The 25,650-nt window shown below is 43.2% G+C and overlaps 1 protein-coding gene across 1 annotated transcript; it reads right to left on the bottom strand.

The window, feature by feature from the left end:
• Positions 1 to 1,222: 1,222 nt before the first annotated feature.
• LOC115159166 (Golgi phosphoprotein 3) lies at positions 1,223 to 14,977 on the bottom strand. The gene is made up of 5 exons (XM_029708624.1): positions 14,892 to 14,977; positions 14,540 to 14,746; positions 13,863 to 13,994; positions 3,566 to 3,680; positions 1,223 to 3,293 (listed from the first exon to the last, which is right to left on the bottom strand). The coding sequence occupies exons 2-5, from the start codon at positions 14,741 to 14,743 to the stop codon at positions 2,869 to 2,871; spliced, it is 876 nt and encodes a 291-aa protein (XP_029564484.1). The 5' UTR covers positions 14,744 to 14,746; positions 14,892 to 14,977; the 3' UTR covers positions 1,223 to 2,868.
• Positions 14,978 to 25,650: the final 10,673 nt, after the last annotated feature.

Genomic DNA, 25,650 nt, shown 5'->3' with positions numbered 1-25,650 from the left:
CATGCTGTGGGCGGGATGGAGGGTTCCAGTTCGCCCTCGGTGATTCAGGGGTGCATTTGCGGCCACCTAAGGTGAAGTCAAGAGGATACTCTGCCTGGACCTGGCCCACAATCAATGCCAAGGTGGCTGGTGCTCCCCACGAAGTCACGGAGAGAGTGAACAGTGAACCTGTGACATTGTAATGGCAAAACCAGTGGACCACCATGTGTTGTTTGACATTTGGCCAGTGGTGGAAAAAGTACCCAATTTTCATACTTGAGTAAAAGTAAAGATACCTTAAAAGAAAATGACTCTAGTAAAAGTGAAAGTCACCCAGTGAAATACTACTTGAGTAAAACTTCAAAAGTATTTGGTTTTAAATATACTTAAGTATCAAAAGTAAATGGAATTGCTCAAATGTAAAATAGTATCACAAGTAAAGGTATAAATCATTTAAAATTCATTATATTAAGCAAACCAATTTTGTTTTTTTAAATTTACAGATAGCCAGCGGCACACTCTAACACTCAGACATAATTTACAAACTAAGCATTTGTGTTTATTGAGTCTGCCAGATCAGAGGCACTAGGGATGACCAGGGATGTTCTCTTGATAAGTGTGTGAATTGAACCATTTTCCTATCCTGCTAAGCATGCAAAATGTACTTCTGGGTGTATGGAGTAAAAATAACATCATTTTCTTTAGGAATGTAGTAAGGTAAAAGTTGTCAAAAATATAATTAGTAAAGCACAGATACCCCAAAAAACTACTTTCAAGTATTTTTACACCACTGCATTTGGCAGACCTGTGGCCAGTCATATGGACGAGTCGACTCAAAAAGGAGGTCCAGAGCCCCCAAAAAATATCATACAAAGTGTGATGAAACAAATTATCTGTTGTTGGGGACAAGTGTCCTATCATGTTCAACTACATGGAGACCAGAGTGGCCTTCAAAGTGCTTTAATGTGTTATGCGAGGCCGGAGGCCTAGGAGTTATTTTTGCTTCCATTAATTACTACATGTGCCACTAAAAGCTGTGTTTAAAAACTGCATCTTGTGAAGTTAGTTATCAATTGTTAGTGTTTTTGATTTTCATGTTAAAAGAAGAAAAGTCAGACAACAGTCCTTTTTACACTTTGTTGTAGTACAATCAATCTGGAGGCGTCTGTTTTGAGTACTGGTAATTCATTCAAGGAATTATCATACAAAGGCGGCAGATAAAGACAGGGGCGCTACACAGTGCTAAATTCAGGCACTTAAAAGATCCATCCTTTATTGTGTGGTAAAAAAAAAAAGCTTACAGAAGATCCCTTTCATTACGCTGTACATTAATTGATCAAATTTGATATTATAATCAGTTCCTCTCAGGAAATCCATACTATATAAATCATCCCCATCCAATCCCTCCACCATACTTTGTCTGTACACCCTCCAGATGAGTCAAATGCTCAAGGTAGAAGTTAACCCTAACCACAGATCTAGGATCAGATAACCCTTCCCCCTGTCCTAACCTTTAGGCAGATCAAATAGAAATCTGACCCTGTATCAGTAGTTAGGGCCAACTCCTAGTGATGAATAGTACAACCAACTAGCAGGCATAAAAGAGAAAATAAAAAAGCCCAAACCATGAATGAAGACCAACTAAATATGAACGTAATCATGTGAATTATATTAAAGCAATAGAAATTGGCTCAGTAGAAAATAAAATATACATATTATGGCATAAAATCAAAAGCGTTAAGATTATACTGCCAGAGAGGGACACGTATAAAATACAATTAGCCCGTTTTAGATATTTCTTCTACCCAGTCATATGCCACAATATCTTTTTTCTCAATACACTAACTACATGACATAGATATTTAGCCAATTTGAGAGAATTTCTTTCTTGGAAACTGTACCTCTTCAAAACATGACTTTGCACACATGTACACCCGAAACCAGTTTGCCTGCAAAGAGGAGACGTGCAATGTCTGGAATAGGATGATAGAGTTGCAGAGAATAGTCTCCCATCTGAAACGGATGGTAAGCACAAGCTACGATTCTTTAGTACATGGAGAGGGGGACATAAAGTAAAACTGAACAGGAATAAAGCATGCACTTGTTGGTACCCTGAACAAAATAAATGGTGCTCGGAATTCAACTTCAATGTTTTTTCTGTTTGTTTTTACAAATAGTAAACTCTTCTATATCCCGTGGTGAATGTGCAAAATGGTTTGGAGATGGTTAACATTTATTAACAACAAACAGACGTGAAATCTATAGGCCCGTGAGATCTATAGGTCATGTCTAAAAACCTCCTCAAAGTGACTAAACGCAAAAGAAAAGACAAAAAGAATTACTTATGTTCTGTATGGTCATATCAGCTCATCATGGTAGGTCTGGGCCATGATGGTCAAGCAAAACCTGGGGGTTTTAAAAGTTCCTCCTAAAAGGAAGGACACAGACCTGGGTGGGTGCCAGCTACTGACGCAAGTGCTTAAAGTTACACTAGGTCTCACAGTGAACAGAAAGGCCACAACCCAAATGGCACCGCATTTCCTATGTAGTGCCTACTTTTGATCAGAGCCATTAGGGCCCTGCTCAAAAAGTGCCCTATATTAGGGAACAGGGTGCCATTTGGGACGAACCCACAGGGTACTTGATGTCAACCAACTGGCCAGGAGATAACAGGACAGTGACTCCGAGAGGTCAGGGGTCACAGCACTGCCAATACAGAGGGAGAGCCGTGCTTCATGATCTTCATCGTCGTCTTCATCACTGCCAACACCATCATCATCATCATCCTCGTTGTCGTCATATCAGAACATGGGAGATCTGAGAGCTCTGAGCCCCAGAGGTCTGTAGTGTTTTTTAAAGTTCCGTCTCACGTTGGTTTCCGGTAGGGCTTCATTTGGTGAAGGCGGCAACCACGGCCCACAGCAGCTCGTTAGCGTTGGCCTTGGTGCTCTCCGCCTCTGGCTCCAGGTCTAGCAGCAGACGTACCCTCTTCATGGCCAGGTCATACTGTTCGTCCAGCAGCGGGGCGAAGGCGTTCTCCAGCACGTCTGACGAGTGGGCCAGGAAGATCAGGGCCAGCACGCGCTTGTCGAAGCGCCCCGGATCGTTCACCCACTTGTCCAGGACGGACTCCTGGACCTTCTTGACCAGCCGCTGTTTGATGGTGTCGTTGGTCAGCGGGTGTGTGGTCATGTCGAAGAGGAGGAAGTTCTGTTTCTCTGTGGTCAGAACGCCTTTCTCGACCAGGTTCTTGGCCAGACGTTCACGGACATTCCTCAGCTGGTAGTGCAGCTTCAATGGGTTCCACGTCTCACCTGGACAACAAAACAAATGACGGCTCATTTCTGTACAATTTTACTTGGAAACCTAATAGGCTAGCTATTGTTTAAAAAGAATATCTAGACAAACACATTTCATTTCAAACAGGACTGGGAAGGGGGCACCGTGTGGTAATATCAAATAATCATGATGATAATAAAGAACAAAACACTAAGAATGGAAGACAGGCAGATATAGCACCAAAAAATACAGTAGTTTAAAATAGGGGGAGTAATGGAGGGTGGGCGTATTCAATATGGCTTCTCACCGCTCAGCAGCTCTATCCAGCTCTGGACTGTCTCTGGGGGCTGGGTGTCTTTGACATGCTTCAGAGCCTCGTCCAGCAACATGTCTCCTGTAGGGGCGGCGGACTTACAGATAACCTGACAAAATAGATATCAGTTTATTTTTTAAAAGGTTGATTTCACACACACACACACACACACACAACAAAACCTTACTGTAACATTGGGATATACACACATAAGCATAAACTGCTAGAGTTGGCAGACTCTACTGGTCTACCACATTGCAATACCACACACAAACGGCAGGTAGCCTAGCGGTTAAAGCCATGGATGATGAAAGCGTTCCACTGGGATGCTGGCCTATGTTGACTCCAAAGCTTCCCACAGTTGTGTCAGGTTGGCTGGATGTCCTTTGGGTGGTGGACCATTCTTGATACACACGGGAAACGGTTGAGCATGAAAAACCCAGCCGCATTGCAGTTCTTGACACAAACCTGGTACCTTCTACCATACCCCGTACAAAAGGTACTTAAATCCTTTGTCTTGCCCATTCACCCTCTGAATGGCACACATACAAAATCTGTGTCTAAATTTTCTCAAGGCTTAAAAATCCTTCTTTAACCCATCACCTCACCTTTATCTACACTGATTGAAGTGGATTTCACATATGGTTTCTATAATGGATCATAGCTTTCACCTGGATTCACCTGGTTAGTCTTGGAAAGAGCAAGTGTTCTTAATGTTATGTACAATCAGTGTATAAGCAAGTGGGTTTGTAGGCTGTTGACACTTGAGAGAGAGAGGTGGAAGAGGATGTTCTGTGTGAAACAGACAGCTGTGGAGACGGCACGTTGGAAGAAGATAAGGAGTGTGTTAGAATGGCGAAAAAGGAAATAAGAGAAGTAAGGTTCCGGTGGAATCTTGTAAAACCAAGTATAGTTCTGCCTCGTTTTTAGTCCGAGTGAGGGTTTTGGACTGATGGGGTTTCCCGGGACATCTGATCAACATCGCAATACAAATCATGGATGCATTGGGTAATGTGGCATCAGTTAGGGTAACAAGAAGGTACGGTCCCTTCACAAAGTATTCACGCCCCTTTACTTTTTCCACATTTTTTTGTGTTACAGCCTGAATTTTAAATGGATTTTTAACAAATTGTGTCACTTATCTACACACAATAGCCCATACATTTTCAATTGGAATTTTGTTTTGTAGATTTTCTTAAAAAAATAAAAATTAAGCACTTTTGGTGGTGATTACAGCTGGGAGACTTTTGGGGTAAGTCTAAGAGCTTTGCACACCTGGATTGTACAATATTTGCCCATTATTGTTAAAATTATTCAAGATCTGTTGTTGATCATTGCTCTGGGGGTGTGAATTCTTATGTAAATGGAATATTTCTGTATTTCATTTTCAATAAATGTGATAACATTCCTAAAAACATATTTTCCCATTGTCATTAGTGTGTAGATGGGTGATTAAACAAATCTATTTAATACATTTTGAATTCAGACTGTAACACAACAAAAATGTGGAATGAGTCAAGGGCCAAGGGATATGAATACTTCCTGAATGTACCGTAGCTGCTTAACTAACAAACCCTTGACCTGCCCATTCTGGTGTGCTGGTGTAGGAGTGGATAGGTATGGCGAGTGGCCGGTCTGCGAGACACTGTCACAGACTATTAAATAACTCTGCATTTGATTGAATAAAGACAATGATGTCAGATGAAACTACTTAGGAAAGAATAGTGATAAATAAATAAAAAAATGAACTGAAATGTACGACTAAATCAAATCTAATTTTATTTGTCACATGCGCCGAATACAACAGGTGTAGACCTTCCCGTGAAAAGCTTACTTACAAGTCCTTAACCAACAATGCAGTTCAAGAAATAAAAGTTAAGAAAATATTTACTAAATAAACTAAAGTGATTTTTAAAAAAAGTAACAATAAAAGCACATAACAATAATGAGGCTATGTACAGGGGGTACCGGTAACGAGTCAATGTGCGGGTGCACAGGTTAGTCAAGGTAGTTTGTACATGTAGGTTGGGGTAAAGTGACTATGCATAGATAATAAACAGCGAGGAGCAGCAGTGTAAAAAGCAAGGGGTGGGGTGGGTTAATGTAAATAGTCTGGGTGGCCATTTTAACAATTGTTCAGCAGTCTTACAGATTGGAGGTAGAAGCTGTTAAGGAACCTTTTGGACCTAGACTTGGCGGTCCGGTACCGCTTGCCGTGCGGTAGCAGAGAGAGCAGTTTATGACTAGGGTGACTGGAGTCTTTGACAATTTTTGGGGCCTTCCTCTGACACCGCCTAGTATATAGGTCCTGGATGACAGGAAGCTTGGCCCCAGTGATGTACCGGGCCGTACGCACTACCCTCTGTAGCGCCTTACGGTCGGATGCCGAGCAGTTGCCATACCAGGCGGTGACGCTACCGGTCAGGATGCTCTCGATGGTGCAGCTGTAGAACTTTGCAGATCTGGGGACCCATGCCAAATCTTTTTAGTCTCCTGATTGGGAGAAGGTGTTGTCATGCCCTCTTCACGACTGTCTTGGTGTGTTTGGACCATGATAGTTTGTTGGTGATGTGGACACCAAGGAACTTGAAAAACTCAACATGCTCCACTACAGCCCCGTCGATGTTAATGGCGGCCTGTTCAGTACGCCTTTACCTGTCGTCCACGATAATCTCCTTTGTCTTGCTCACATTGAGGGAGAAGTTGTTGTCTGTGACCTCCCTATGGGCTGTCTCATCGTTGTCGGTGATCAGGCCTACCACTTGTGTCGTCAGCAAACTTAATGATGGTGTTGGAGTCGTGCTTGGCCACGCAGTTGTGGGTGAACAGGGAGTAAAGGAGGGGACTAAGCGCACACCCGAGGGCCCCCGGTGTTGAGGATCAGCGTGGCAGATGTGTTGTTGCCTACCCTTACCACCTGGTGGAGGCCCGTCAGGAAGTCCAGCATTGACTTGCAGAGGGAGGTGTTTAGTCCCAGGGTCCTTAGCGTAGTGAAGAGCTTTGTGGGAACTACGGTGTTCAACGCTGAGCTGTAGTCTATGAACAGCATTCTCACATAGGTGTTCCTTTTGTCCAGGTAGGAAAGGGCAGTATGGAGTGCGATTGAGATTGCATCATCTGTGGATCTGTTGGGGCAGTACGTGAATTAGAGTGGGTCTAGGGTTTCCGGGATGATGGTGTTAATGTGAGCCATGACCAGCCTTTCAAAAGCACTTCATGGCTACCGACGTGAGTGCTACGGGGCGGAGGCCATTGAGGCAGCTTACCGTTGCTTTCTTGGGCACAGGGACCATCGTGGTCTACTTGAAACATGGATATTACAGACTCGGTCAGGGACAGATTGAAAATGTCAGCGAAGACACGCCAATTGGTCCGTGCATGCTCTGAGTACACGCCCTGGTAATACATCTGGCCCCACGGCCTTGTAAATGTTGACCTGTTTAAGAGGTCTTGCTCACATCAGCTATGGAGCACGTGATCACAGAGTTATCCGGAACAGCTGGTGATCTCATGCATGCTTCAGTGTTGCTTGCCTCGAAGCGAGCATACAAGGCATTTAGCTCGTCTGGTAGGCTCGCGCTACTGGGCAGCTCGCGGCTGGGTTTCTCATTATAGTTTGCAAGCACTGCCACATCCTACGAGCGTCAGAGCCGGTGTAGTAGGATTCAATCTTTGTCCTGTATTGACGCTTTGCTTGTTCGATGGTTCGTTTCTTATAAGCATCCGGATTAGTGTCCCGCTCCTTGAAGGCGGCAGCTCTAGCCTTTACCTCGGTGCGGATGTGGCCTGTAATCCATGGCTTCTAGTTTGGATATGTACGTAAGGTCACTGTCAGGACGATGTCGTCAATGCACTTATTGATGAAGCCGGTGACTGAGGTGGTATACTCCTCAATGCCATTGGATGAATCCCAGAACATATTCCAGTCTGCGCTAGCAAAACAGCCCTGTAGCGTAGCATCCACGTCCATATAGAGCGAGTCACTGGTGCTTCATGCTTTTGTTTTTGCTTGTAAGCAGGAATCAGGAGGATAGAATTATGGTCAGATTTGCCAAATGGGGGGCGAGGGAGATCTTTGTACATGTCTCTGTGTGTGGAGTAAAGGTGATCTACAGTCCCCCCCCCCCTTCGGTTTGCACATGTGACATGCTGGTAGAATTTAGGTAAACCGGGTTTAAGTTTTCATGCATTAAAGTCCCCGGCCACTAGGAGCACCGCTTCTGGATGAGCATTTTCTTGTATGCTTTATGGCCTTATACAGCTCGTTGAGTGCGGTCTTAGTGCCAGCATCAGTTTGTGGTGGTAAATAGACGGCTATGAATAATATAGATAAACTCTTGGTAGATAGTGTGGTCTACAGCTTATCATGAGGTACTCTACCTCAGGCGAGCAATACGTTGAGACTTCTTTAATATTAGACATTGCGCATCAGCTGTTATTGACAAATAGACACACAACTCCACCCTGGCTTACCAGACGTAGCTGCTCTGTCCTGCCGCAACTTTATGTACAAAATAAGTTAAACAATGCGGGGGGAAAAAATAAAAATAGCACAGTTGGGTAGGATTCTGTAAAACGGCAGCCATCCCTTCCAGCGCCATTATCAATGTAGACCAATAAGTGTTCTTCAACAACCTATTTAATACCAATGTTTGTACCTTATTTTTACGGTTGCTTTTATAATTATTTATGTTTATGACTTTTTTATTATGGTTTTGTCTCTTTTCCCAGCCATAGGCAAGAGATGGGTTGGTGGGGTTGTGGGGGAGAGGGTAGATGGAAAATTGGGTGAGGGGTGAGGTTAAAAGTGGTTGGGTAATTTTAAAAAATCCTGTAGGATGAATTACTATTACGTCACTGTGCGGGAATAATTGTGAAAACATAATAGCATTTTTTGGTTTTGTTTTATTTGGGGGTTTGTGTGTACGTGGAGCCGAAGAAATGTGCTTTGTTCCTCAAAAAGATATCAGAATGTAATGTGCCGTGTGTGGCTCTTCAATGCAAGGCACCAATCAAGGGGGATTTTCTCTGGGGTGGTGCTGGAAGTGAATGCAGATGTCGACTGACCAGTATAGTGGATGGAATGAAGAAGTTTACTCCTTCCATACTAGAGGTCGACCGATTAATCGGAATGGCCGATTAATTAGGGCCAATTTCAAGTTTTCATAACAATCGATAATCGTTATTTTTGGCCACCGATCTGCCAAATTTTGTATTTTTATTTTATAAATATTTTTTAACTAGGCAAGTCAGTTAAGAACACATTCTTATTTTCAATGACGGCCTAGGAACGGTGGGTTAACTGCCTTGTTCAGGGGCAGAACGACAGATTTTTACCTTGTCAGCTCGGGGATTCAATCTTGCAACCTTACGGTTAACTAGTCCAAAGCTCTAACCACCTGCTTTACATTGCACTCCACGAGGAGCCTGCCTGTTACACGAATGCAGTAAGAAGCCAAGGTAAGTTGCTAGCTAGCATTAAACTTATCTTATAACAAACAATCAATCAATCAATCAATCATAATCACTAGTTAAACTAGTAATGTCATCAACCATGTGTAGTTATCTAGCCTATCCTGCGTTGCATATAATCGATGCGGTGCGCATTCGCGAAAAAGGACTGTCGTTGCTCCAACTTGTACCTAACCATAAACATCAATGTCTTTCTTAAAATCAATACACAAGTATATATTTTTAAACCTGCATATTTAGTTAATATTGCCTGCTAACATGAATTTCTTTTAACTAGGGAAAATGTGTCACCTCTGCAACAGAGTCAGGGTATATGCAGCAGTTTGGGCCGCCTGGCTCGTTGCGAACTGTGTGAATACTATTTCTTCCTAACAAAGACATCCAACTTCGCCAAACGGGGGATGATTTAACAAAAGCGCATTTGCGAAAAAAGCACAATCGTTGCACGACTGTACCTAACCATAAACATCAAAGCCTTTCTTAAAATCAATACACAGAAATCTATATTTTAAACCTGCATATTTAGCTAAAAGAAATCCAGGTTAGCAGGCAATATTAACCAGGTGAAATTGTGTCACTTCTCTTCCGTTCATTGCACGCAGAGTCAGGGTATATGCAACGGTTTTGGCAGCCTGGCTCGTTGCGAACTAATTTGCCAGAATTTTACGTAATTATGACATAACATTGAAGGTTGTGCAATGTAACAGCAATATTTAAACTTATGGATGCCACCCGTTAGATAAAATACGGAACGGTTCCGTATTTCACTGAAAGAATAAACGTGATAGTTTCCGGATTCTACCATATTAATGACCTAAGGCTCGTGTTTCTGTGTGTTATGTTATAATTAAGTCTATGATTTGATAGAGCAGTTTGACTGAGCGATGGTAGGCACCAGCAGGCTCGTAAGCATTAATTCAAAACAGCACTTTCATGCGTTTTGCCAGCAGCTCTTCGCAATGCATTGCGCTGTTTATAAGTTCAAGCCTATCAACTCCCAAGATTAGGCTGGTGTAACCGATATGAAATGGCTAGCTAGTTAGCGGGTGTGCGCTAATAGCGTTTCAAACGTCACTTGCTCTGAGACTTGGAGTAGTTGTTTCCCTTGCTCTACATGGGTAACGCTGCTTCGAGGGTGGCTGTTGTCGATGTGTTCCTGGTTTGAGCCCAGGTAGGAGCGAGGAGAGGGACGGAGCTATACTGTTACACTGGCAATACTAATGTGCCTATAAGAACATCCAATAGTCAAAGGTATATGAAATACAAATCATATAGAGAGAAATAGTCCTATAATTCCTATAATAACTACAACCTAAAACTTCTTACCTGGGAATATTGAAGACTCATGTTAAAAGGAACCACCAGCTTTCATATGTTCTCATGTTCTGAGCAAGGAACTTAAACGTTAGCTTTCTTACATGGCACATATTGCACTTTTACTTTCTTCTCCAACACTTTGTTTTTGCATTATTTAAACCAAATTGAACATGTTTCATTATTTATTTGAGGCTAAATAGATTTTATTGATGTATTATATTAAGTTAAAATAAGTGTTCAATCAGTATTGTTGTAATTGTCATTATTACAAATAAATAAAAACCGTCCAATTAATCGGTATCGGCTGTTTTTGGTCCTCCAATAATCGGCATCGAAAAATCATAATCGGTCGACCTCTATTCCATACTATTGTTCTTTGATGAACAGTCTCTCCCTTCACATATAAAGTTAGGCTTTATGAGATATTCTGTAAGAGCTTTCGTGCTAAATTCCTTCAAGTATGATAAATGCAAAATATTTGGTCATGTGGCCATTTATTTGGCCATGCAGATGGGAAGAGTATTGTATGCCAGAGGTGAAATGTGGTGATGAATATGCTTTCGTTCAGCCAGGGGCCATCCCCAAACTGTTTCCACAAAGTTGGAAGCACAGAATCATCTAGATTCTAGAATGTCATTGTATGCTGTAGCGTTAAGATTTCCCTTCACTGGAACTAAGGGGCCTCGCCGAACCATGAAAAACAGCCCCAGACCATTATTCCTCCTCCACCAAACTTTACAGTTGGCACTATGCATTTGGACAGGTAGCGTTCTTACCCCAGAGAACACGTTCCCAATGATCTAGAGTCCAATGGTGGCGAGCTTTACACCACTCCAGCCAACGTTTGGCATTGCGCATGGTGATCTTAAGCTTGTGGCTGCTCGGCCATGGAAACCTATTTCTTGAAGCGCCCGATGAACAGTTATTGTGCTGACGTTACTTCCAGAAGCAGTTTGGAACTTGGTAATGAGTGTTGCAACTGAAGACAGACAATTTTTACGCGCTGTGCGGTTCAGCACTCGGCGGTCCCGTTCTGTTAGCTTGTGTGGCCTATCACTTCACGGCAGAGCCATTGTTGCTCCTAGACGTTTCCACTTCACAATAACAGCACTTACAGTTGACCGGGGCAGCTCTAGCAGGGCAGCCATTTAACGAACTGACTTGTTCGAAAGGTGGTATACTATGACGGTGCCACGTTGAAAAAGTCACTGAGCTCTTCAGTAAGGCCATTCTACTGCCAATATTTGTCTATGGAGATTGCATGGCCGTGTGCTCGATTTTATACACCTGTCAGCAAAGGGTTTAGCTGAAATAGCCGAATCCAATCATCTGAAGGGATGTCCACATACTTTTGTATATATAGTGTATTACATGTTAAAAAGGTGGACTTTGTATAATTTATTGCAATGGTCATAAACTGTACAGCACAAGTGGAGAAGGAATCTGAGAAAATGTGCATCATTGTGAGTGCGGCTGAATGTTTTTGGACATTGTGATTTCAGAACTGAGGCCTTCGAAGGAATCCTGCTGAAGACTGTTCCACCCTCACAAGACCCTGAGCCTGTGTAGGGTTTGTGGGTTTTGGATTGGACTGTGACTGAAGGAGTTGGATGGGTTTTGTTTGAAGAAATGGCCCACCGCCCCCTTTTCCCGCAATGGATTTAAAAAAAAAATAAAAATGACTACTCCGTACAGCAGGTGGCGGCAATACACCTTATAGGTTGTAGTCTGCCAATAAGACTCAAATAATAAGAAAAAGACGCAAGCACAGTTAGAACAATGAGCCAGATCTTTCACTGGATGCGAAGCATCCGTTTGGCATTACCGCTGACGAGAGGAAACCCAGTGGCAAAAGATGGAGCGAGATGGATTTTGGCCGACATTCTGGAAATGTTCTCATCGACGAAACATCTGATCTCAATACAGTTCTCTGTTAACAAAACTAGAATCTATTACAAAGAGAGTGGACTAAGTTTCGTAGACTATTGCCTTTGCCGAAGTAATTTTTTTTTTTATAAATGGTGTTGTTTAGAAGGAGTGCAAGGGCAAATTGAGTTATTGCACACGCGCACTTCAGAGTAGGCATTGCCTAACAGAAATATACAAATACTCGCTAGCTCATGCTTTGCTATGCCCACGTCCTTGCTTGTTCTGCTTTTTAATGATTCATACTCCCTTTGGAAACAACAGGCTGTGGTGGGGAGCAATGGCAGAAGCATTGTGTGATTCTGGGGCGCGAGTAAAATTGGTGAGAATGAGTGTGGACGACGGTGAAGAGTGCAGTAAAAAGGCCTCAAGTTGGAAATGAGCAGAAGTTTGTTGGAGTGCGATTCACCAGCATGTTTTTTTGGGTGACCCGTTTGCGGTCTCAAAGATCGTGAAGGACGAATTGGGAAAAGTGGAATTGGTCAGAGTGACCAGGCGCGGTATGATGTTGATTTTGTGTGTGTCAAAAGAGCAAAAGCTCTATCGACCTATGACCTATGATGTGGAAAGCTATGATTTTCTGAGTAGAACACTGATTAAAAAGGTGTCATCTCGGGTGTCTCGTTGGATAGAGGCTTCATGGTTTAGGGAGAACATTCCAGGAGTGGTAGGCGCATGTCGCTTGACCCGAATGATAGACCGGTAGAAGGTTGGAAAGTCTATCGGCTTTACTGTCGTTTGATGAAGTGATTCTCCCGACTCAAGTAAAACTTAGGCATGTGAGATATGCGGTGAGACCGTATGTACAAAAACCACTGCAGTGTTACAATTGTAAAAGGTTTGCAGAAGGAATTACATGTCATTGGTGAAGAGTCTGAGAAAGCATGGTGCTGCAATTGTGGCGGGAACCACATTCCCAAGTTCCTGGAGTGCCCTGTAAGGGTGAAGAAGATCGCAGTGTCTAGGATCAGGGCATGCTCCAGAAGGTCTCCTTTGTGGAGGCAGTACAAATAGCTGAAGGAGCGAGTGGAGATGAAATGGTTGTGGATGCCCCACAGCCTGTAGTGAGATGGGGTTCATCAGAGGGATCCTGAAATACTAATAGTGAAGAAAGTGGACTGTTGCATTTTTGCGCAATTGATAAATTGCACTGGACAAACTAATATATACAAAAATATGAAACTAGGCATCATTGTTTAGGTGGCAAAAATATTTTGGGATCTCCAGGACCCCAGGACTGAAACGGTGCAGGGAAAATTGAATGTAGATGTTCCCCCCTCTCAGGCTCCCGAGCCTGTGTAGGGATCTGAGTACACATTTGAGTCTGACTGAAGGAGTCAATTTTTTTCCCCTTTTAGAATACTAGGAGTATGTTTTATTTTCACCTATTATTTCTGTTTGAAAGTTTCTCAGTTTTCAACCTATCCAGTAGGTGGCGGCATGCACATTTAATACTTGTTTGCGAATCACCATAATACCATGGAAGAAGATGACAGACCACAGCCTATCTTGGGTTAGGTAAAATCTATATTTGACACAAGTGTGGTAACCAAGTTAATCAGTGTGTTTTACTCACCTTTCTGGCCAGTAGGCTTTTCCTCCTCATGCCACACGCCTCTAGCTGCAGTCTCCCTCTCAAAGCCAGTTCGATGAGCATACAACCTCGGAGACCAGAAGAAATGCAGTCATTCCAGAATGAAGTGTAGCCCTGTTGGAGGAAATTTGTTTTCAAGCATTTGGCGAATGCTTCACATGACGACACGTCCTGGTTAAATTAAGCAAACATCCTGCTGATGACAGAAGTGACACGCACAAAGTGACACGTTTGAAAACCTTTATGCCGCGTCAAAACAACTGGGAACGCGGAAATCTCCAACTTCGGAGAGTTCAAGTCAACTGGGAACTCGGGAAAAAACGAGCTTCGAATGGAAAACAATAGTTTTAAACGGTCATCCAACTCGGAAATTCGGGCATTTTTCTAGAGTTCCGACTTCCCGACTTGAAGATCACTGACGTTATGATTTTACCTCGTTCCCGCCCCCAAGTTCCCAGTTGTATTGAAAGCACTATTAGTTTGCTATGTTGAATAGACATATGACATGACGGTAAAGCTAGCTAGCTAACGTAGGAAAAGCGCATTAGCTTAGCTAGCTATGTTAGCACATAACGTAAGCTGGTTGGAACGTAAATAAACAGCTACTGTAGCTAGCTAACGTTATAGCAACATGCTAACGACGATAACTAACACCATACCTCTCGATCTTTCAATCCCAATAGCAACACTTCTTCCATCAACGTCAGTCGAGTTTCTTTGGAGTCTCCTTTCTCATCCTCTTCCTCTTGACGTGGCTCGTAGTCCTCATCATCAGACCCCCTCTCCTTATCGGCAGCTGCATTGCGAGAGGCCTCGGTCCTCCTCTGCACCAGGCCCGAACTTCGCTGTGTTAGGGAAGTCATACTCTGGATGCACGTCCCAACAACAGGTAAATACAAATTATTTGGTATCTCCTGAAGGTTTTAGTGTTTCCGATACATAAATAAAACCCAGTTGATCGTAAAATTGGGTGTATATTGAATGAATATTCGAATAACTACAACAGCAAACCTGCAACAGATTTCCACTTCAATACTTTCCACTTCCTGACCCAATATGGCGACACGTGATGAATGGATACACGTGATGACGTCAGATGAGGATGTGCCACTCGCTTTCAATTCAATTCAATTCGCTTTATTGGCATGACGTAACAATGTACATATTGCCAAAGCTTACTTTGGATATTTACAATATAAAAATAAATAAAAATGAGAATCAAAAATTGTCAACGGGACAACAGTAACAACAATAACCAACGGTCAATATAACCATACATTCAACAATAACAATAATCATACAGTTGAGGACATGTGCAGGTTTATTGGTCTGTCAGACACTGTCCCTCAACTTATGGCAGGCAGCAATGTAGTGCGCTGCCAACCCACAGCTCTCTGCGTCCTCCCCCAACAGGATGGGTAGCCTATCCTCATCAGAGAGGTCTTTAAAACCTTGAATAAGGGTTTCAAATTTGGGGAAATGACACTCTCTAATTGTTTTATATTTTTGACATTTTGTCAGGAAATGCAGCTCCGTCTCAGGTTCTGCTGTTGTGCAGTGGTTGCACAGCCTTTCCTCTACAGGGAGCCAGGTTTTCCTGTGTCTACCCTTCTCAATGGCAAGGCTGTGCTCACTGAGCCTGTACTTTGTCAAGGTTTTTCTAAGGTTTTGATCAGTAACCATGGTCAAATATTTAGCCATAGTGTACTGTCGATTTAGGGCCAGATAGCACTGCATTTTGCTTTGTGTTTGTGCTTGTGTTTCCCAATAAGCAATGTAGTTTTGTTTTGACTGTGTTGTAATTTGGTTTATTCTGATTGATTGGATGTTCTGGTCCTGAGGCTTTCAGTGTGTTAGTAGAACAGGTTTGTGAACTCAGCCCCAGGACCAGCTGGGTGAGGGGACTCTTTTCTTTGCTCAGCTCTTGGCATTGCAGGGCTTGGTAATGATATGAGAGGGGGTCACTGTATTTTAGATGTTTCCAAAACTTAATTGCTCTTTTTTGAGTTTTTATTATTAGTGGATATTGGCCTAATTCTGCCCTGCATGCATTGTTTGTAGTTTTCCTCTGGACACGTAGGAGAATCTTACAGAACTCTGCATGTAGGGTTTCAATGGGGTGTTTGTCCCATTTGATGAAATCTTGTTTTGCAAGTGGACCCCACACCTCGCTGCCATAAAGTGCAATTGGTTCAATGACATATTCAATTAGTTTTAGCCAAATTTTAATAGGTATTTCAATTTGAATTTGCTTTTTAATGGCGTAGAATGCCCTGCGTGCTTTCTCTCTCAGTTCATTCACTGCCTCATTAAGGTGTCCAGTTGAGCTTATTTTTAAACCTAAGTAATTGTAGTGTGTACAGTACTCTATATATTTTGTACCAATTGAGAACTTTGGTCTAATTCCCTGAGATCTGGATCTTCTCTGGAAAATCATTATTTTAGTCTTTTTGGGGTTTACTGCCAGGGCCCAGGTCTGGCAGTACTGCTCTAGCAGGTCCAGGCTCTGCTGTAGGCCAGGTGCTGTGGGTGACAGCAGGCATAGGTCATCTGCGAAGAGTAGGCATTTAACTTCTGAATTGTGGAGACTAACACCAGGGGCTGAGGATTTTTCTAGAATAGTGGCCAATTCGTTAATGTAAATATTGAAGAGTGCAGGGCTCAGATTGCAACCCTGACGAAGGCCCCGCCCCTGGTTAAAGAATTCTGTCCTTTTCTTACCAATTTTAATGCTGCACGTATTGCCAGTATACATTGATTTAATTATGTCATATGTTTTACCCCCTACACCACTTTCAATAACTTTGTAGAACAGTCCTGTATGCCAAATAGAATCAAATGCTTTTTGGAAGTCGATAAAGCAAGTGTATATTTTGGTATTATTTTGGTGGACATGTTTATCTATCAGGGTGTGTAAGGTGTAAATATCATCAGTTGTGCGATGTTTTGGTATAAATCCAATTTGGCTTTTACTCAAGACATTGTGCTTATTAAGGAAGTTTAGAACTCTTACATTGATGATACTACAGAAAACCTTCCCCAGGTTACTGTTCACACAAATGCCTCTGTAATTGTTAGGGTCAAATTTGTCTCCATTCTTAAAGATTGGGGTTATGAGTCCTTGATTCCAGATGTCAGGGAAATAACCTACACTCAGGATCAAATTAAACAATTTTAATATAGCCAATTGAAATTTTGCACTAATGAGTTTGAGCATCTCATTTAGGATGCCATCAGGTCCGCAGGCTTTTTTAAATTTGAGAGCCTGAAGTTTCTTATAGAGCTCCTGGTCAGTAATTGGGGAGTCCAATGGGTTTTGATTGTCCTTTATAGCTTTTTCTAATCCATTCAACTTCTCATGGATTTGGCGTTGTTCTGCGTTTGTGTCAATTTGAACGGTGTTGTAGAGTGTTTTGAAATGGGTTGTCCATATGTCACCATTTTGTATTGCTAATTCCTCTTGTTTAGATTTTTTTAGTTTTTTCCAATTTTGCCAAAAGTTGTTTGTGTTTATGGACTCCTCAATTAGTGTCAGCTGCTTGCTGTTGTACTGTGCTTTTTTGGTTCTGAGTGTACGTTTATAGAGTTTTAAAGTCTCACAGTAATGAAGGCGTAATTCACCATTATTTGGGTCTCTGTGCTTTTGGTTGGATAGTGTTCTAAGTTTTTTCCTTATAATTTTACAATCTGCATCAAACCAGTTGTCATCTGTGATTTTTTTAGTTTTGTTTTTTATCAATTTCAATTGTGCTTCTTTTGCCGTTTGCCTGAATATATAGTTCCTGCAATAGCTCTATTGAACAAGGACAATTATAGCTACTTGCTGCTAGGAAGTGTGATTGTGCAATCGGCAAAACACAAAGGCCACAATAATTGCTACAAAACATGACTCCATAAATTTTTTGATCAGACAACAGGCTAAATCAACCAATGATATCAACCAATGTGTGTGTGTGTGTGTGTGTGGCCTGCAAATCTGGAACAGCATTGATCTTTATTGCTCCCTGTTGGGGAACACGAACCTTCATGTTTTCTTCTATGGGAAATAACAGGACGAAATACACATTCAGTCTGCCCGCTGTGAGTCATCTGTGTGTAATACACAATTCATACCGCAAGATGGCAGACTAAAAGCAAGTAATAAGATGATACCTTTTCAATTACTTGCTGTACTGTACTGATACTGGTAGCACTGTTGTTGTAGAAGCTGTTAGTAGTTGTAGTCAGCATTTATCTTTTCAACTGTTTGTCTTCTACTAGCCAGAAAAACAAACATGTGAAATTAAACTTTTGACATACCAATCTAAAAAGGAAATGTATTTGATTTTCATTACAAAAAACAACCCTGGAAATTGCTCCCTTATAAATCCCATTTATTTCCCCTGCAAATAGAGATGTCTTAGTCTTAATAACGTCAGTTTGGGAACTTCAGGGAATCAACAAGTAGCAACGTATATGACACATGTCCTCGGGTGGCACAGTGGTCTAAGGCACTGCATCTTGAGGCGTCACGACAGACACCCTGGTACAAATCCAGGCTGTATCACAACCGGCTGTGATTGGGAGTCCCATAGGGCGGTGCACAATTGGCCCGGTGTCGTCCGGGTTTCGCCGGTGTAGGCCGTCATTGTAAATAAGAATTTGTTCTTAACTGACTTGCCTAGTTAAATAAAGGTAAAAACATTTATAAATGGCCCTTGATTCCCATTGTGAGCAGAAAAGCTGCCCTTTCATGCTCACAATAAAATGAGATAGCTTCAGCACTCTTGTGAGAAAACGGTAGAGAAGCTTCGGCCCAGTATTAGAGTACACTCAATTCCCAGCGTTCAGATTCAGAAAGAATTTCTGGAAACGAAAACTGTGTTTTAGGGACATGAGGATGATGACTATGATGAGAATGAATGTTTTTTTTTTCTTTTTGTGTACAGCAAATTCTCCAGCGTTAAATCAACACAGAATGTTCGAACACTGAAGGCGTGGACCCATATAGACGTTGGAACAGTATTGAATTAACACACTGCTTGGTGTAAAGCCCAATTTCCCAGAGTGCCATACCTTTCGAGTGAATTGTAGAGTTACCACCCATGACTGTATTTGTTAGTGACAGAGATGGTTATTGCGTTCATCTATTTTCAGTCCTAGGGACTTCACCAAGTGAAATCCTGAGCTAATATATCATCATTAAAATGTAATTGTTTAACACTATACAATATGCACTTCTTAAGGCAGGGGTATTCAACTCTTACCCTACGAGGGACGGAACCTGCTGGTATTCTGTTCTACCTAATTAATTGCACACACCTGGTGTCCCAGGGGAACAATGAAAAAATGCAGTGGAACTGGCTTCGATGTCCAGAGTTGAGTTTGAAGGTCGTAAGGCCTTATTTTGAGGGCCTACACTCTAAACATAACAATTCACTCTAAGTGTTGAATTAACCCTCATTGGTCTAAAATAACCCCAGTGTTTCCAGCATGCTCTATTGCAGGTTAATTTTAACAATTGATTGTTTTAATGTCTATGGTTTTGCATGTACATTGATTGATGAATTAATCTTATGATTCTCAAATATAAATGGCATACATTTTCTAAACTAATCCAATATGTTACTTGTACTTATTGCTCCCGTTACTGAAATGGTTGTTCCAGTTTAGATGCTTTAGGTAGTCTAATAATTCACTCTTACCAACCCAGGCAGTCATTCTGAATCCACGTGTTAAAAAATAAATGTTAGATATCCCCACTCCGGCTGGATTTCACTTGGAATTAACATCACTTTGCAAGCCAGCTTAATGTCACAGGTTGTGTCAATAACCTGAAATGTTGGTTGTTTGGGTTACCCAAACATGAGTAAATGTAACCATCAATTGAGGTTTTATTCACTTTCATGCTGCGTTGACCAAGCAGCTGTTTTTAAAAAATGTAATCCAAAGATTATTTTCAGGAGGCGTGGCTTATTAGAGGAATGGCTTTTATATAGTTACCTTTGGCCACCCGTGAGAGTAAATGTCAATCCTGTTAAGTTTGTACACTGCAATGTTACATTTCACTTGAATATTATTGCACATTACACATAATATATTTACATATTGCAACAAAGTGGTTAGTATCACATTGGAATTTGCATAGGCTTTTAAGGAACACATACACTTCTGTAAAATATCATTTTATTTGGCTACTCCAAAATGTATCATAGTTTAAAATGTTCTACAAGTTCAAATTCATCATTCATTAAAAATGCCAAATAATAATCAATTCAAACACTAAGTAATCAATTCAAATTAGGCAAAGACAAATGGTCATCCAATAAAACAAAAGCAATCAATTAACAAAAAAATGATCTGAAAGAAATGTCAGTCCATCCAGTCAGTCAATTAGTCTGTGAGTCCACAATGTGTCTTTGTGATGGGGGAGGGGAATGGGTGGGTTCTGGGCTGGCAGTAGCTAAAAGAAATTGGCAGTTGTGGTAGTTCGGTGCTGTGTCCAGGGTTGGTGCTGGCGTTGGGGCCGGGACTGGAAGTTGTGCTGGGACCGGGACTGGAGTCCAAGGGTTGTTGCTAAGTCTGGTGCTAGGGACAAAAAACAGGAACCGGGAACTGGGGCTGCTGCAGGTGCTTGGTCGGGATCTGGGTCTGTACAGGGGAGGAAGGATAACCTGAGGAACAAGCAGACGCACCTGGAAGCACAAGACTCGGAGGTCAGTGGTGGTACTCCCCTGTGGTATGCTCGCTCCAGGCATAGGCCTAGAGCTTTAGTCCTTCCTCCGCGCCTCTTTTGGTGTGGTGATGAATGGTTCCTGGTCCTGGTGTGGTTCTGTGAGTGGCAGAAGTGTAGAGGGAGGAAGGGGGAAAGGGATGGAGAGGGAGAAGGGGGATGGGAGTGGGTATGTCCATAGGCCTGTGTTGGGGCAGCAGCGATGCGGCAGCAAGGCTGGACGCTGGAAGCTGGAAGATAGAGGGAGCAAACAGAGCCCAGACTCACCTGGCCAAGGAGCACTCACAAATAGTTGGTAGGTGTGTTCAGTGGGTGTGCCTCCATAGGGGCAGCTCTCTATACGTACAATGAGCCATCTATAGATGGATTCCCTTGAGGGGAGGCAACCATGCACAGCTGTCTAGAGAAAATCCTTCTGTTTGGAGTGTGTTGTTATGGTCTTGATGATGGATTTTTGGGGGGAGGTTGGTGTTGGCCATGTCATTGCATATTTGGATGAGGGCATCTAGTGGGTTGTTTGTGTTAGCTGGTTCTTGGCTGTTCCTTGGTCTTGGTATGCCTCCCCACTGACTGCCTGGTGAAACCCTGCACAGTCTTGGTGATGGTATGGGGGATGCTGGGGGGGTGAAGGTGGTTTGGAGGGTTCGAGAAGTCTGGACTGAGGTAGCCTGGTTTGATGCTGTGCGGGCTCAGGGGCCGAGAGGGATCAGGGGTGTGGATCTGGGTTGCTAAGGAGCAGGTGGAAGAGTCAGGGGCAGTACGGGGTATGGTAGGAGGGTCAGGGGCCATTGGTGGTGGGAGTGAGGATTCAGGACAGTAAGGGATAGGGAGGAGCGATCAGAGGGCATCTCAGTTTGGGTTCTGGGGTAGTCTTTTGGTCTGGTCTCTTGTTGGTCTTTTCTATTTGGTAAATTTTGTCCAATTTGGGTCATCGTCGTCATCTAAGAACTGGAGTTGTGTGGTCAGGTGGTCTTCCGGTTGTATGACTTCTCTCGAAACCAGCTCCTCTTTGACCAGGGGTTTGGAGGGGGTGGAGGTAGCTAGGAAGGGATTTGTTGGGAGTATAACGGTGGAGGGGCCAGCAGGGGTGGGGGCTGTGTCTGGGGCGTCTAGTGGGGTGACAGGGATTAGGGCCATTTTTGAGACACATTGGGTGGTTGGTTGGGTGTTGCCTGTGGATAGGTCTGGGTCTTCGTTGTTGTTGTCTGATGGAGGGAGTTGGGGAATGGTGGGTTTGGGATTTGGGTTGATGACGTTGATGTTGGCACTTGCTCTGCCGGCGTAGGAACTGGGGAAGGTTCTGATGAAATGGCCCCCTTTCCCTCACAGGTTGCAGGGGCGTGTGGAGGTACAGTCTGAGGTAGGGTGGTTGTCTTTACAGATCTTGCAGATGATGGCTGTGCAGGCTGCGGCCAGAAGGCCCAGTTGGCCGCAGTTCCTGCACAGTTTGGGCATGGAGCCTCTGTTTCCCAGCGTGATGGTGCTAGGGAGGTGTTCCTTCCGCCCACTCCGGTTGCATCTGGTCTTAACAGTACCAGCCATTTTCTTGCCCCAGTCCAGACGTTGTCTTCGTCCAGGACCCTCCTAGCCACTGACTTGAGGTGGCGAACCTGCATAACCAAACTTGTATGTTGTAGTCCTGAATGCATTCGTTGTGAAACTGTACTGTAACTATCTTGGATTCTGGAGGGTATGCTCTGGGTTTGTTTAACAGGACTGTATCTTTGCACTTTCTGAGTGATCAAAACTGTTCTAGTAACTGGGGGGTCTTGAAACTGGCTTCAAATGATTCCTGTGGCCCTGGGGGTTTCACCAGGCAGTTCAGGTCAGATGGCACAAAGCTCATATCTCTCTGGAGAACTGCCCTGCTGACCTCCAGGCGGGTCATGGTTTCAGGTCTGACGGTTGTTGTTGCTGCTCCCCGGTGATTAGCGGCTCCGTCCTCAGCAGCCTCCTCATTGGGGATTAGCGCCAGCCTCACCGTGTTGTAGCGGCACATCACTCCTGGGTTCATCCCGGTCATCTTGTTCAGGTAGGTGGTGCTGGTTTTTGGGTCTGCTCCGGGCCTGCAGAGGAAGGAAGGACAAACCTCAGAGCGGGCAGACAAACCTGAAAGCCCATGACCTGTAGGTCAATGGAGGGACTCCTCTGTGGTCTGCTTGCTCCAGGCTTAGGTTGGTGTCTTTGGTCCTTCCTCCTCGCCTCTGGTTCTGGTGGTTGGCAGTCTGCTGGTCCTGGTCTGGTTGGTGGTGGCCTGAGGAGGGCAGATGGAAGAAAAAAGAAAGGCAGGGGAGGAGGGCTGCAGGCCAAGGGTAGAGGGCTCGCCTCGGCAGCACTCTACTCGCCTCAAGGCCTGCAGTCCGTCGTCTCCCCTCAGATAGCTAGTTCGTTGCTGGGTCTGGATTCTGGAGGGGTTCCGGGTGATCCCTGGATTGGGGAGTCAGTTGCGGTCAAGCCACGGTTACCCTTCCATCTTCCCCAGTACTTCAGGCTTTCCCGGACTTTCCTGCTGGACCAGAAAGGCAGTGCCAGCTGTGGTCAAGCCACTGTTACTGTTGCTGCCTCCTGGTGCATGCAAAGGAAATGATAGAAGAGAAAGAGAGTAGAGAAAGGGACACAACCAAAGAAAACCTCCACCATGCAGTGTTGTGCATAATGACGAAAAACCAGCGTCAGCTTACATTTCTGTAAGCTTTATTAAAGCTACAAAAGTATTGGTGTTCACCCATTACATGGGATAACAGTTCAACAGAACAGTTTAATTAGAGGGACATTTACTCACACGGGTGGCCAAAAATCTTCTGATCTGACCCGCTGGGTCATATCTCAATAACCCAGCATCAACAAACCAACCTTGCTCTTTTTAAAAAACAACCCAACTAAGTGGCCCAATGCCTGCAACATGGCAGTTTTTAAAATAAAAAAACAACAATAGAAACAACCATGAATAAAAGTAATTTTTCTTGTAAAACATCCAATCTGTAAATGCCATTTAAAATGTGTACGAATGATTTAACAAAAGTTAAACGTTTTTAAAACATGAAAACATATAAAAAAGTCACTTTGTTAAAAAGCTGTCTTCAGTCCTTTGTACGGGAATGGGGTGAGTCCTTATCAAACTCGCCTCCTCCTGCTCTTCCGAATCAATAACCATCCTGTCTTTCAGGGGCCATTGGAGGTCCCTCCCCTAGGTGCCACAGCGCTGTCAGGCCGTGGCCGCCGAGACCTTGGGTCAGACAAACAACCCAGTATTTTTTAGTGTAAGCCCTCAAAACAAGAACTGAAAATGGATGAATGCAACAGTCATGTCTCTGTCACTAACAAATTCAGTCATGGGTGGTAACTCTACATTTCACTTGAAAGGCAACACACTCTGGGAAATATGCAACTAAAGCTTTACACTAAGCAGGGTCTTAAGTCCAACACTTCAGTGTATATACGGGTCCACATTTTCAGTGTTCATTTAACACTGAGGAATTTGCTGTGTGAGAAAGAGTTGGCTAAAACATTCAGATGTTTATTTTAACTAGGCAAGTCAGTTAAGAACAAATTCTTATTTACAATGACAGCCTACCCCAGCCAAACCCAGACAACACTGGGCCAATTGTGCACCGCCCTATGGGACTCCCAATCACGGCCAGATGTGATGCAGCCTGGATTTGAACCAGGGATTGCAGTGACACCTCTTGCACTGAGAAGCAGTGCCTTAGACTGCTGTGCCACTCAGGAGCAGAGATGTACCTCTGTTCATTTAAAAATCTCATAAGAAACCACTTCTAAGATCCTATCATCATGCCTTAGTTTAGTTCCTAGACTGTTTCACCCACATCTGCAGTCAGAGTAAAAGCTGAAGCAAAGCTCAGCTGTGTTGTACAACGGGGAGGCCCAATGGCTGAGAGAAGCCTCAGAAGCTCTCAAAGAAATTATCCCCAAAAGGTATTGAACTATGTCCAGTTTAGACAAAACGCCTCCTGTAGACTATCTCAGCCAAGCGCATGCAGCTCGTCTCTCTGACCATGTAAGTAACATATTTGCACACTATCCAAGATGACAAGATACACAAGCAATGCTCTCTGGAGAGAATCTGTTATATGTAAGAGTAGCTGTCTATGTCCCAAAGGGCAGCCTATTCCCTATATTTTAACCAAGGCCCATAGGGTTCTTTTCAAAAGTAGTGCACTATATAGGGAATAGGGTGACATTTGAGACACAGAATCTGACTCCTAGCTTTATCTTCACACACAAAAAAAGCCAACTGTTGTAAACTGAAATTGTTGCCAGTTTTCTATATTTGCAGCAGGTATTAATCAGAGGAGGCTGATGGGAGCAGCTGTAGGAGGATGGGCTCATTGTAATGGCTGGAATGGAATTAATGGAACTGTTTCAAACACATACAATGAACCTGTCCTCCTATACAATGAACCTGTCCTCCTATACAATGAACTTGTCCTCCTATACAATGAACTTGTCCTTCTATACAATGAACCTCTCCTCCTATACAATGTACCTGTCCTCCTATACAATGTACCTGTCCTCCTATACAATTAACCTGCCCTCCTATAATCTTAACTTAAATTTCAAATATTTAAAATGTTGCTTTATTTATTTCCATCGTGATTGTTTTCTCAGCGTAAAAGGATACATGGATATGACATTGGATATTTTGTGACACAACATTTCCCCTAATTAAACTAATCCTAATGAACAACTTCCCTTCAAATACTTACAATGTTTTCAGTTTGAGATCTCTTCCCCAAAACAAACTATCTCAGAAAATATATATCATCGTTTACAATCTATTTTTGAATTCGATAATAACAAGGTCCTAGGTGTTCTTCTCCAAAACGATTGTTTGGCTTGTACGTATGACTCAATAAAAGCGAAGCACAATTTTTCACTTGCTGAACCAGAGTTCCATAGCCTGACAAGAGCCTTAAAATCACTCCCTGTGGTTTTAAGAGAGCCACACTCTGGCCTATATTTGAGCCATTTCCTGTCTCTTGAGTAGGCGAGAGGGAATGACCTGGACCCCCAGACCCAACACCCAGAGCCCAGGGC

This window comes from Salmo trutta, chromosome 23 (genome assembly GCF_901001165.1).
Source record: "Salmo trutta chromosome 23, fSalTru1.1, whole genome shotgun sequence".
NCBI lineage: Eukaryota > Metazoa > Chordata > Actinopteri > Salmoniformes > Salmonidae > Salmo > Salmo trutta.
The sequence above is the reverse complement of the archived record's forward strand: the minus strand, read 5'-3'. Positions and strand labels throughout refer to the sequence as shown.

Coding starts and splice junctions, on each gene's coding strand:
- LOC115159166 (XM_029708624.1), bottom strand. CDS start 14,743: ATGACTTCCCTAACACAGCGAAGTTCGGGCCTGGTGCAGAGGAGGACC. Junction 13,995..14,539: donor TGGGATTGAAAGATCGAGAG/GTATGGTGTTAG, acceptor TTCCTCCAACAG/GGCTACACTTCATTCTGGAA. Junction 3,294..3,565: donor CTGGATAGAGCTGCTGAGCG/GTGAGAAGCCAT, acceptor TTTGTTGTCCAG/GTGAGACGTGGAACCCATTG.